This window comes from Eptatretus burgeri, chromosome 10, assembly GCF_056783735.1.
Source record: "Eptatretus burgeri isolate ZD-2024b chromosome 10, Ebu_testis_v1, whole genome shotgun sequence".
In the NCBI taxonomy this organism is placed as follows: domain Eukaryota; kingdom Metazoa; phylum Chordata; class Myxini; order Myxiniformes; family Myxinidae; genus Eptatretus; species Eptatretus burgeri.
In genome coordinates this window covers 53,799,698-53,811,975 of record NC_140970.1, presented here as the reverse complement: position 1 = coordinate 53,811,975, position 12,278 = coordinate 53,799,698, and the positions used below count along the sequence as shown (strand labels likewise).

The window sequence follows — 12,278 nt, the reverse complement described above, 5'->3', positions numbered from 1 at the left end:
TGCAACTTGTTTCTGTCAATCTATCGATAAGAAGGTCTCACAATGCAGTTCATTGCTTGATGTTTAATTTAATTATAAAGAAGCTTTTTAGTAAATTAAAAGAATAATAAACATTTGCATAAGTTTGTTGTAAAAACTTCCTTTTGTGCACGAAGCACATCCAAGCGCAAGACATAGGCCGCCAACTGGACACAACTGTTCTTCAGTTATGCTTCATAACACCGAGTACAATAAAAGATTGCTTTAAAATGACTCTTCGGCATTGTAGAATTAAAAATGAAAAGTTCCCACCCTGATACACCTGCATTCGATTTTAAATATTACCGAAGAAAGCAAACTATTTTGATCATGCATTTGTGATTTCAAATGAACTAATCAGAGAGAACAACTGGGTACAATGAAATTGTTCACAAGCAAAGATGGTTGCATCTGATAGTCTTTGCAATTTCAGTCAGTTAGAAAAAGAAAACCTCAGAAAGCAAAAATAGAACTTGTTGTAGTGAACAGGGATTGGTGAAGTGTCGAACTACGCCTTGATTTGGACAGTCAGTAATATTTTTTTTCCTGTGAACATTTAAATATTCTGCATCTTCTCAATGTAGTGGGGCAACTTAGCTAAATATAGCATAACAATTGTGCATTTTTTGAGCAAAGCACCGAATTTGGCACACTAGTAGCCTATCATATTATGAACAGATTTGGATATTGGGCCATCTCAAATTTTTGATGGCAGTGGAAAATGGCTGCCACAGCCATCAGCGGTTGAATTTGAGATGGCCCAATATCCAAATCTGTTCAGAATATGATAGGCTACTAGTGTGCCAAATTTGGTGCTTTCCTCACAAAATGCACAATTGTTATGCTAAGTTGCCCCACTAATGGACAATCTTGTACTTCCAACATTCAACTTATGGATGGGACAATGATACAAAAGCCCAAGAAGATTCTTCTAAAGCTCAGCTTCATGGAGTTACTGTCTTTTGTTTGTGAACCTCGATTCTGGTCAAACACCAACTATATGAGTAAGAACATCCATCAAAAGCAAACATGTTCACTCTGATGCTGTCCAATACATGAGCATTATATCCTCATTTTCGACGATCGCTTTTGGTTGACGCTTCCATTATTTTTCTGATGCTGGGATATTGAAGTTTTTGCAGATAAGCCAGTGGATTACTCTACTTACTTTGTTGTGGCTTTATGTGTACCGCTGTTCTGACATGAGATTTTTACATCTCGGGAGAATGTGATGGTGCTTGCTTTCTGTTTCCACCTTGCAAAACCTGCACTGGTCTGATTCACTCAATCCAATGGTATAATGTCTTTGGTCTTGGACACTTATTACAACTCGTTCTCCTTCCCAGTTAAGCTTACCTCTTCTTAGCCACTCCAATGAGCCTTCTTCGTCTATCCCCAAACTGTACAACTTCTTTTTTTGTTTGTTATCTTCCTGCTCTTTTGTTTTCTTTCTCCCAATTGTTGGTATACATTTGTTGATACTTCCTTTTGTAATTTTGTCTTCTTTGCAATTATTGGGGCTGTAATCTGTTGCCGTTTCGATTTCATGTGTAGCATCTGCTATTCGCACCTGTTCTTGGTAATTTTTTGCAAGGTGAGTTAGAGATACGTTTTCTCGCGTGTTGTCTTCGTGTTTGTGTACAAATTGGATTCCTTAGTCTGTTAAAGCTTTTTACAGACTCGGCTAATCCTACAGTTGTCGTTCTGCAAACTTGGTTGAGCTCCATCATACCACTACCTCCCCATATCTGCAGGTACATTCTTGGGATATAATGGTTTTTGTGGATAATGAAGAGTTTCCTTGTTTTAACATCTAGCTTGTTGATTTCCGATTGTGGCCAGTTTACTATTCCACAATTATATTGATAACCTGGTACTGCGAGTTGGTTTATGGATTTGGTTTTGTTTCTTGGAGGAGAGGTATGTTTTCAGGATTAGCCTTGTTCTCCATCTCGGTATTCCTTGGTAAGGCCTAAGTCACATTTGCTATACGGCGGCCGTACGCCCTCTGAATTGACAGAAACGTGCGGCGGCCACAGAGTATCTGAGGTGGCCTCAGGGTGGCCCTATGCCGTTTGGCTATATTTTACAGGCCGTAAGGTCGCCGTGGAATTATAATGCGGAGTTATAACTTTTTTCATTTCTATGTTCGCCGTAGCAATTCGACAAGCAGAAAAAAAAAACTGGTAAAAAAAAAAATGAATTAACCCATTTGTTACCGTCCGTCTGGCCGCACATTCGCCTTAGGGCCCCCTGCGGTCACCTTGCGACATCAAATCAAAGACCGTACGGCAACCTCACGTTTTCGGTCTCCACAATTTCTAAGACCTTAGGCCGAAGTCACATTTGCTCTACAGCGAGGATACGGCGGCCGTACGCCCTCTGAATTGACAGAAACGTGCAGCGGCCGCAGAGTTTCTGAGGTGGCCTCAGGGTGGCCCTACGCCGTTTGGCTATATTTTACAGGCCGTAAGGTCGCTGTGGAATTATAACGCGGAGTTATAACTTTTTTCATTTCTACGTTCGCCGTAGCAATTTGACAAGCCGAAAAAAAAAAACTGGTAAAAAATAAATAATTAACCCATTCGTTACCGTCCGCCTGGCTGCACGTTCACCTTAGGGCCCCCCTGCGGTCGCCTCGCGGACACCTTGCGTCTGCCTTGAAAATTCTATGACCACTGCAGGAACGCCCTAAGGTCACCGTGCGACATCAAATCAAAGACCATACGGCAACCCCACGTTTTCGGTCTCCACAATTTATAAATACGCCATGCAGCTCCCCGAAAAATAAAAACATATGTGACTGCTACATTGTGTGACCGTGGAAATACTGCGGCCACCGTATAATTGCTAGTGGCCGTAGATTTTGGAGACCCCACGGCCACCGTGGCAAATGTGACTTAGGCCTAAGTACGCCGTGCGGCTCCCCGAAAAATAAAAACATATGTGACTGCGACATTGTGTGACCGTGGAAATACTGCAGCCACCGTATAATTGCTAGTGGCCGTATATTTTGGAGACCCCACGGCCGCCGTGGCAAATGTGACCGAGGCCTTAATGTTTAACACATTTGTTTGTCACATATTTGGTGGCCTTCTTCTTCTCTAAGGTATTTGCATGATGCTTCATTTTCTAGCTCCTGTATTGTTGTTGTTCCATCGATATTTATGTTGTCTGTTTTTATTGGTTTGCCTAATACAAATGTGCACTTGACACAGTTATCGAGGCCAAATTATATTTGAATGTCGTCAGAGTATTGTTTTACTACTTTTAGTTGTTCTGCCAATTATAGGTAGTTCGGTCGTTCTTCTGCCAAACCTTTTGGGCCTTTTGGGTCCTCGGGAACTTTTGGGACTTTTGGGTCCTTGGGGACTTTTTGGGACTTTTGGGTCCTTGGGGACTTTTTGGGACTTTTGGGTCCTCAGGAACTTTTTGGGCCCTCAGGGACTTTTGGGTCCTCAGGAAATGTTGGGACTTTTGGGGTATTTAGGGGTCTTAAGGGTTTTCAACGTTCGAAGGGGTCTCAGCAGTCTAAAGGGTCAAAAGGTACATTCCCATAATGTGTCCTTCACAAATAGATGTACGTAATTAATAGACAAAAAGTATGCGACACACACACACACACACGCACACGCGCACACACCTCATCCATTTATGGTAAATGTACTCACATTGTATTACGTACTTACTAGATGTACTCACATTGTATTACACTAGTACGTGCGTGGCCGTACGTGCAAAAAATAATCATAAAAAACTTTCAAACCACGTGCGAGAAACAACAACCACACAGGCAGTTCCTTTACTCTCGCTGGCCATACGAGCAAGCAAAAAAAAAAGAAATTTAAAAAACAAACAAACAAAAAAACTTTCAAACTCGCACGGGGTTGCATCAAGCAAGCAAGAAAGCAAAGTCGGTTTTCTATGTAAGATGAGCTTCACTTATACGCGAGTAATTTTTACAATGGAGTGACTAATCTTTTTCATATGTGCAATTTGTGTGCATTCTCACCATGACTTCTAAATCGATGACCATGCTGGCATCTTTATCCTACTGTGGCCATTGATATCATTTCCTGGTGTCACTATATTGCATATGTGGCCATCCATACATAACGTAATGCATTGTTAAACAATTTTAGACACCCTCCCATTCCTCTCATAACACTGGGCCAAAGACCTCCCCCAAAATTTAATGACACTTTGTGGGACAACACCTTCCCTCCACCCCTTGCCCCCCAATGCTCGTTAACTATGTCCACCCACCCACTTATGCATTACGTTAATACTGTATATGGAAGACCCCATACAAGTGTTGTTAGACCTCCAAGAATAATGGAGGCTTAACAACACCATTCATCAATTCTTGACAAATTTGGTTTGAATTGAATTGCTTGTGCTCTAACTCTCATGTTTTTATCCAATTTAACGCTGTCTGCAGGCAAAGTGAACCTCACCCAGGAGTTCATCCGAATCAAATGGGGTACGTGTAACATATTTAACATGAGCACATGGGCTAAGCTGTGTTTGACCAGCAGCTGAAAAAGCATTGCAACACAAATCGTGGCACGTGGCCGGTAATTCCGTGATTTTATGAGTTGTTAGCCCTCTTAGCAGAGGAAGCACACATTCTCCTTGTGTAGTATTTTGGGTGATCCTGAAAACACCCATATCGATGAGAAAAATCTCAAAATTCTTCGAGGATTCTGACAGATTTCTCATAAATATTCATTAAAACGAAGAATGATAATGTAGTCATAATTGCATTTACTGAAGCCTGTGTGAGTATTTGTGAGAATGTATGATAGCTCATGGGATTTATGCACATAAAGTTTACATTTTTGAAAAGGTGAGTATTTTAACCCTTAAAAATACCGCCGTGGGGAACTGAAAGTTATTTTCCCCAATAAGCAGGGTGAAAATGACGGTTTAGGGGGAAGGGGCCATGCCCCCCCCCCTTCCTGAAGTTTTATGGTCATGGGGAACGCAACTTATGTTAAGGACATGGCCCTTATGTTTCATGAAGAGTTTGGTCTGCATCTGGCCATTGTTTTCTGAAAATCTTTTTGAATAAATTACCTGAATTTGAAGTGAAACCCCCCTTTTCAGCCTCTTATCGGGGCGGATCTGGATGTGGAGCACAACCCCATGAAACCTTACTGTTCTTATGTATCGTATCAAATTTGGTCCATATCGATCATGTAGTTTGTGAGGAAAATATGTTTTAGTGAATCCGAGGGATGAGGGGAGGGAAGCCGTGGGCCCCCTTTCTCAGGGAGATACAGCCATGGGGAGCACAACTTAAGGTTAGGGCATGGTCACGATGCCGCATGGCCAGTTTGTTCTGGATCCGGTTGTCGGTTTCTGAGAAGAAGATTTTTGAATGTAATACCAATACTTGGGGCAAAAAACCCCTTTCAGCCCCGTTAAATGGGTGTATCCGGATGGGGAGCACAACCCCATGAGATCTTGCTGTCCTGACTCATCGTACCAAATTTGGTCCTTATTGGTCGGCTAGTTTGTGAGAAGATGCTTTAGTCAAATGTTAACATACGTATGGACACCGGGATCCACTTTACGAGCTTATTTCAGAGAAGTAACCTAAAATGGGTAACAAGTGAGAACACTACTAGTTATCTAATTTTAGTGTTTTTCTGAGAGTGCATTTGTTTCTCCAAATTAGCTTTAGCCTGCCACACATGAGCCAACACAGTGCAACAAGACTGTCTCCGAGCTTAGTTTATGAGTCTTTGATAATCGTGTAATGTGCAGCGGTTAATGAAGGTTTTCAGGTGCATCTGCAATTGTTGTCAAAGTTGAACATGTTCAACTTTTACAACTAGTTGTCGACAACAGTCATGCATCGTCGTGTCGTGTGCGGCGGGCTATGACAGTCTCCAACACGGCGAAATGTATTGACTAATTGAAGGGTTCTGTGCGGGCAATTTCCACCCTCACCCTGGGTTGCAGAAGAGTGATTGGGGAGAGGCATTATTTTTTATCAAAGGGAGTTTAAACCAGCGATCTTTAGCCTATACACCACTAAGATAAATAGCAGGCTCTACTCTTTGGGCCCGTGATGGACTGATAGCGGCGAATCCTCGAGTTCAAACAAGCATCGGTATACAATATCAGAGTATGCATTACCACTTAATATGACTATTACATGTTTGGTTATGGAGGGATGGCTGGCGGGGCAGGACAATATTGTTATGTTTGTGGGGTAGATGGAGGAACTTCATAGTAAAGGTAGGACTATATAATGTAGCATGGTCCATGGACGAGGAGGAGACATTTCAGTGTAAATTAAGTGGGACAAACTATGAGCTTAGGATTGTTACGTGTCACCACATGGGGGTGGTGGTGCTGTGTTAACTTGGTAGGGTTTAAGGCTAGTTTCTCCCAGTATGTGATTGCCCCCTGTGACCTTTTCCTACGTTTTTGCATTTCCAAGCCAGCAATAAAAGATTTACGTTCTTATAACAACAACAACAACAACAACAACAGAGCCGGACATTTCGAGCAGGCAAAAACCCCGCCTTCCCGGCTTCATGCCAACAGGCCACACCCCCGAGGCTGATAATTGGTCGGTGGACGTCAGAATGTGTGAGAAAGGAGATAGTTGGGCGAGGTACGCCGTTGAGACAGGGGGTCTCGTTTTTTGCTCCCCTCTCGCTATGATGATATAGCAGCGCGATTCTCATTGTTCGTGCTGTGTGAATTTGCTCACGTGCTGGAACAGTCCATTGGGACCATACTCTGTACAGAGCGTTGGTGCTGCCGAAGCAGTCTCCTTGGCTATTGGGCACAATCCTGGACAGGTCGCCACTCTGACGCAGGATACTTGAATGACTCGGTCATCCCAGCAAGCTGGTACTCATTTTGCCGACCTCGGAAGGATGGCAGGCTGAGTCAACCCCCTGGTGAATTAATTCAGCGGGCTACGAGGCTTGAACTCAGGACCCTCAGATCCCAAGCCGCCACCCTAACCACTGAGCCAACACCAGGCTACGTGCTGGTACAGCACGCTGGCCATTGTCTGTTTGGCTGGATCGTGAAGTTTGTGCGCTTTATGAGGAGAGAGAAGAGAAGAAGAGCGCATCTCTCAGCGATAACTCGACGTTATCCCGTTCTACTATCGAGGAAGAAGGCGGGCCATTGTTGTGAGTGGAGCCGGTGTTAAGAGCGGAACGTTGTGGCAATTTCGATCATGAGAAGAGACTGTACGGCGGTTCCTGGCATTGGAGGCAATCCGCGCAAATTACCTCGCATACGTTACCCACACAGAGAGCGACTTGGCGCCATTTTGGGTGCGGTTTCCCACGCAGAGACTATGCGGCTCAATCGGCAGACTCCAAAACGATCATCTCAGGACACACAGCTAAGCGTAAGAATAAATGGAGAGATTTTCTTTTATTTTATCTTTCCCCTTGTCTGTTTTTGTAATTGTGTGGAGACGTCTTAAATTTAGGCTCAAGTTTACCTCACGATTCATTACCTCATGATTTGATTTATTTTTATTATCACACTTTGATTTATTTCCATTATAAATATTTGATTTTTATTCATTAAACGTTTATTTGTAAGATCTATTGTTTGTCTATTTGTTGTGGGTTCGAGTATAAACCCTTGTGCTTCCATCCTGGTGCACGCCTCTTGTACGTGCTTCGCCGCCTCCTGTCTTGCACGCGCCATAATCTCCAAGGATTGCGGCTGTTCACCTCCAAGGGAAATTGTTCGGCTATCCGTCCAGGTCGGTGTTAACCACCCCGTCCACGACAACTGGGTCAAGGGTGAGAATTAACTTAACCGGCTGGACACGACAACATGGTAAAGGACTAAAATCCTTCAAAAACACCGGATTTTCTCCAATTTTGCTTCAATCGGGGGTTAAAAAACCACAGCGATTAAATAGTTACTAAATATATTGAATAAGCTCAGCAGAAAGTTTCACTAGCAAGTTGTTGAATGCTCCCTTACCGAGCCGGCTCTACACCTAGGGCTTTACCCACAGCCACTTCCTTTCTCCTGGCACACAGTCGGCGATGTATCAGCTCGAGTGCCAAAGCAGCAGTGCTTAGAGCTTTGACCCTTCTCATCCCCTCTCTACATTTCTTCCTCATCGCCATTTTGTTTTCAGACAATATTGTCATCGACAGTCACGTAGTGTGTGGCAGTCTATGACAAAACAAGACTGTACAAGATTTGTCGCTGATGGTCTTGTTGTTTCGAATCGGCGAACGACGGCTTGCGTGCGTTGGGCTTGAGACGAACACTAAAGTGAGGTGGCTGCACTAGTGTTTGAGTGGAATTATTTCTGTAATATAAAGGTATCTTCATACATAAAGTCATCACTTTTGATGAACTTTGAGGCTTTTTCTTGCATGAGTTTCCCTGCATACATGTTATCGACCATCCCAGGCCTGACATGCTGTGCATTTTTATATATAGGATGTAAAGGCATGCTCACAAGGCATGGTGTATAAAGGCATAATGTAAAGGCATTGCTGAGTCAAGCAATATTACCTCACTCCTGTTTGCGTACGCATGATTGAGATGAATTCAAGGCCAAAGTATGGTAAAACGAGAAAGTTGTCGTCCAATTCATGTTCAAAATATAACATTCAATTTAAATGAGTTGTTCCTCGATCATAAACTGATCAGACAGTCAGACGGACATGAGTTTTGGTGACCAAAACTGCACACACTATTTGAAACTTCCAGGGACCCGTGGAAATTCCACCATACGTAAAAAATATGACGACAAGACCTCATCTCTCACTCTCCCACTCTCCTGTCCCCCCCCTCCCCTCCAATCCCTACACCCCTCTCTCTCTCTCTCTCTCTCTCTCTCTCTCTCTCTCTCTCTCTCTCTCTCTCCCTCTCTTTCTCTCTCTCTTTCTCTCTCTCTCTGCCCCCCCCCGGCCATTTGCAGGGAAGAGCTTTCAAAGGGGTAATGTATATAGTGCCTCGTATTCACACCCCTGACTTTTGTCCCATTTTGTTGTGTTGCAGCCTGAATTTAAAATGGGTTAAATTTAAAACATTTTTGCCACCGATCCACATAAAATACCCCATAATGACAAAGTGAAAACATGTTTTTAGAAATTTTTACAAGTGAATTAAAAATGCAAAGCTGAAGTCTTGCGTCAATAAGTATTCAACCCCCTGAGTCAACACTTTGTAGAAACGCCTTTGGCAGCGATTACAGCTTCAAGTCTTCTTGGGTATGTCTGTATCAGCTTTGCACATCGGGATCTCTCATTCTTCCTTGCAGATTTGCTCAAGATCTATCAACTTCGATGGGGAGCGTCGGTGAACAACAATCAAGTCTTTCCACAGATTCTCAATGAAATTTGAGTCTGGGCTTTGGCTGGGCCATTCAAAGACTTTCACGATCTTGTTCTGAAGCCATTCCAGTGTTGCTTTGGCTGTATGTTTGGGGTCATTGTCCTGTTGGAATGTTAATCTTCACCACAGTATAAGGTCTTTTGCACTCTGAAGCAGGTTCTCCTCAAGGATTTCCCTGTATTTGGCTCCATTCGTTGTTCCCTCCATCCTTACAACTCTCCCAGTCCCTTCCGCTGAAAGGCATCCCCATAGCATGATGCTGCCACCACCATGCTTCATGGTCGGAATGGTGTTAGATGGGTAATGAGCTGTGCTTGGTTGCCACCAGACGTAGCGCTTTTCATTCAGGCCAAAGAGTTCAATTTTCATCTCATCAGCCCACAGAATATTTTCCCTCATGCTCTCAGAGTCTTTCACGTGCTTTTTTAAAACTCCAGACGTGCTGTCATGTGCCTTTTCTCAGGAGTGGCTTCTATCTTGCTACTCTCCAATAAAGCCTCAATTTGTGGAGTGCTGCAAGACTGTTGTCCTTCTGGTAGGTTCTTCCATCAAAGCCAAGGAACTCTGTAGCTCTGTCAGAGTGGTCATTGGGTTCTTGGTCACCTCCCTCACCAAGGTCCTTCTTTCCCGGTTGTGCAGTTTGGTCAGACAGCCAGCTCTAGGAAGAGTCTGGGTCGTTCCATATTCTTTCCAATGATGGAGCTCATTGTGCTCTTAGGTACTTTCAACATTCTAGAAATTGTTTTATACCCTTCCCCATATCTATGCCTCCTCACAATTCTATCTCAGAGTTGTACAGACAGTTCTTTGGACTTCATGGTAGAGTTTCTGCTCTGACATGCACCGTCAACTGTGGGACCTTATCCAGAAAGGTGTGTTTCTTTCTAAATCATGTTCAATCAATTGAATTGGCCACAGGTGGACTTCAATCAAGTTGTCGACATCTCAAGGATGATCAAAGGAAATTGGATGCACCTGAGCTCAATTTGGAGTGTCATAGCAAAGGGGTTGAATACTTATTGATGCAAGACATTTCAGCTTTTCATTTTTAATTAATTTGAAAAAAAAAATCTAAAAAACATGTTTTCACTTTGTCATTTTGTGGTATTTAGTGTTGATCAGTGACAACATTAAAAAAAATTTAATCTATTTTAAATTCAGGCTGTAACACATGTGGCAAAAGTCGAGGGGTGTGAATACTTTCTGAAGGCACTGTAGTATTTCAAAAGATTTCAAAGTAGTTATGGTGTAAGTCCCCCCTATCTCTTCTCCCCCATCTCCCCTCCCCCCTCTCTCTCAACCACTCCCCTCTCCTTTCTCTCCTCTTCCCACCCCCTCCTTTCCCCACAGCCAGGAAAACCTTTCAAAGTGGTCCTATGTAGTATGCCTGCATCTTATTGCTCGAGTTCCCTTGGAGTGTTTAGAGCTCCCTTGAGGTGTTCCACTTGAAATAAAAAGAAATCCAGGGAAAAGACATAGCAAAAACCCAAGATTACAGGTCTGAACCCCTCTCCCCATGGCATCAGAAGAGCTTTCAAATATAGTATGCATGCATCTCACAAAACAGCAGCAGGGACCTGTTCATTTTTACCCAGTTTTATTTTTTTTAAACTTTCATTTTTCCCCGGATTTCTCCCAATTTCATTCAGAACACATCGAAGGATGTCTAAAAATGCAAACACACGTCAAATAGACGTCCACGTAATTAACCTTACAAACAACCCCAAGGGGACAGGTCCAAAAGCAGCACATCTATTTAGTTATTTAAAGTTCATTTGTTTGTCAAAAAACGTCCAATTTTGTCCGATTTTTCTTGGCATTTGTTTTCGTCGAGTCTTAAACTATGCCGGCAACAGTCAAAAATGATATCACAAAAAAAAGATATTACAAGAATAAATTGTGGCAGAGTCCAAAAAGGGTTGAGCTTTGTGAGGCCTCAAAGCATTGAAATGTATTAAACATTAATAATATTAGAACCTGAGACCCTGCAAACACTCTACTTACCTTATTCTTCTCAGGAAACACTCTCTCCAAATATCCACACAAACCCCCAAGCACGTAACCGCAGCACTGAATGAGAACCTCCACGGAGCAAAAATAATGGCGGCAATTTGATTTTGAAGACCCCTATATATATTGAATGGAAGATAGGGAGATAGATAGATATATGAGGTCTCACCAAGTGTTCAAATGTATACTTCAATTTTAATAAAATAAGGATATTAAACATGGTTTAAAAAAATATCTGGAAGTTTAATTAGCGCTACTGAAGTGGCTTCATACTTACATAGGCATCTTGGCAGAGTCTTCACCTCTATACTGTCCCTCTCACATGCCACACCCTCTCATGATATATATATATATATATATATATATATATATATATATATATATATATATATATATATATATATATATATATATATATATATATATATATATATATATATATATATATATATTGTTACGAATTCTCACCCGCCGGCGTGCGAATGACCGCGTCTAACCAATAGCGGTCGCTTCGCCCACCGAACGGACAATTCAGTCGCGACTTTCCGGGACAACGCCGAAAACCAGTCACGGGTGTGCTCCAAGCGCACACCACGGCCTAGTCAATATTCTACCCGCGTGCGACAGGGTCAATCGCCGAATTGTCGATATACCTAATTATTCGCGCGGGCAGACTTCCGAGAGAACGTACCTCAACGAAGGCCTGCTTAGACACGAACCGCTTAAGCGGTTCGTTCCGTTCTGGGATAACCGAGCGGTGTATTATCGCCAGGCCTCGTTGGACCCGATTCTATTATCGGCTATTTAAAAGCCCACTAAATTCCGAGAGCAAGATGGCCGCTCAATTATGGGAAAATGACGCGACAAACAGGTCATTTTCAAACAAGCACATTTATTAT

General features: G+C 42.8%; 1 protein-coding gene across 12 annotated transcripts in view; it reads left to right on the top strand.

Annotated features, from left to right (window-relative positions):
- TAFAZZIN (tafazzin, phospholipid-lysophospholipid transacylase) overlaps positions 1-12,278 on the top strand; it is a 79,856-nt gene that overhangs the window by 19,594 nt on the left and 47,984 nt on the right. For 8 of the 12 annotated variants that reach the window (XM_085898413.1, XM_085898409.1, XM_085898411.1 and 5 more), the window contains one exon: positions 4,460-4,501. The exons of the other annotated variants lie outside the window; for them this stretch is intronic. In XM_085898413.1, coding sequence (XP_085754539.1) covers positions 4,460-4,501 — 42 coding nt within the window. The remainder of the gene's footprint in view (positions 1-4,459; positions 4,502-12,278) is intronic. 12 annotated transcript variants of the gene reach the window in all.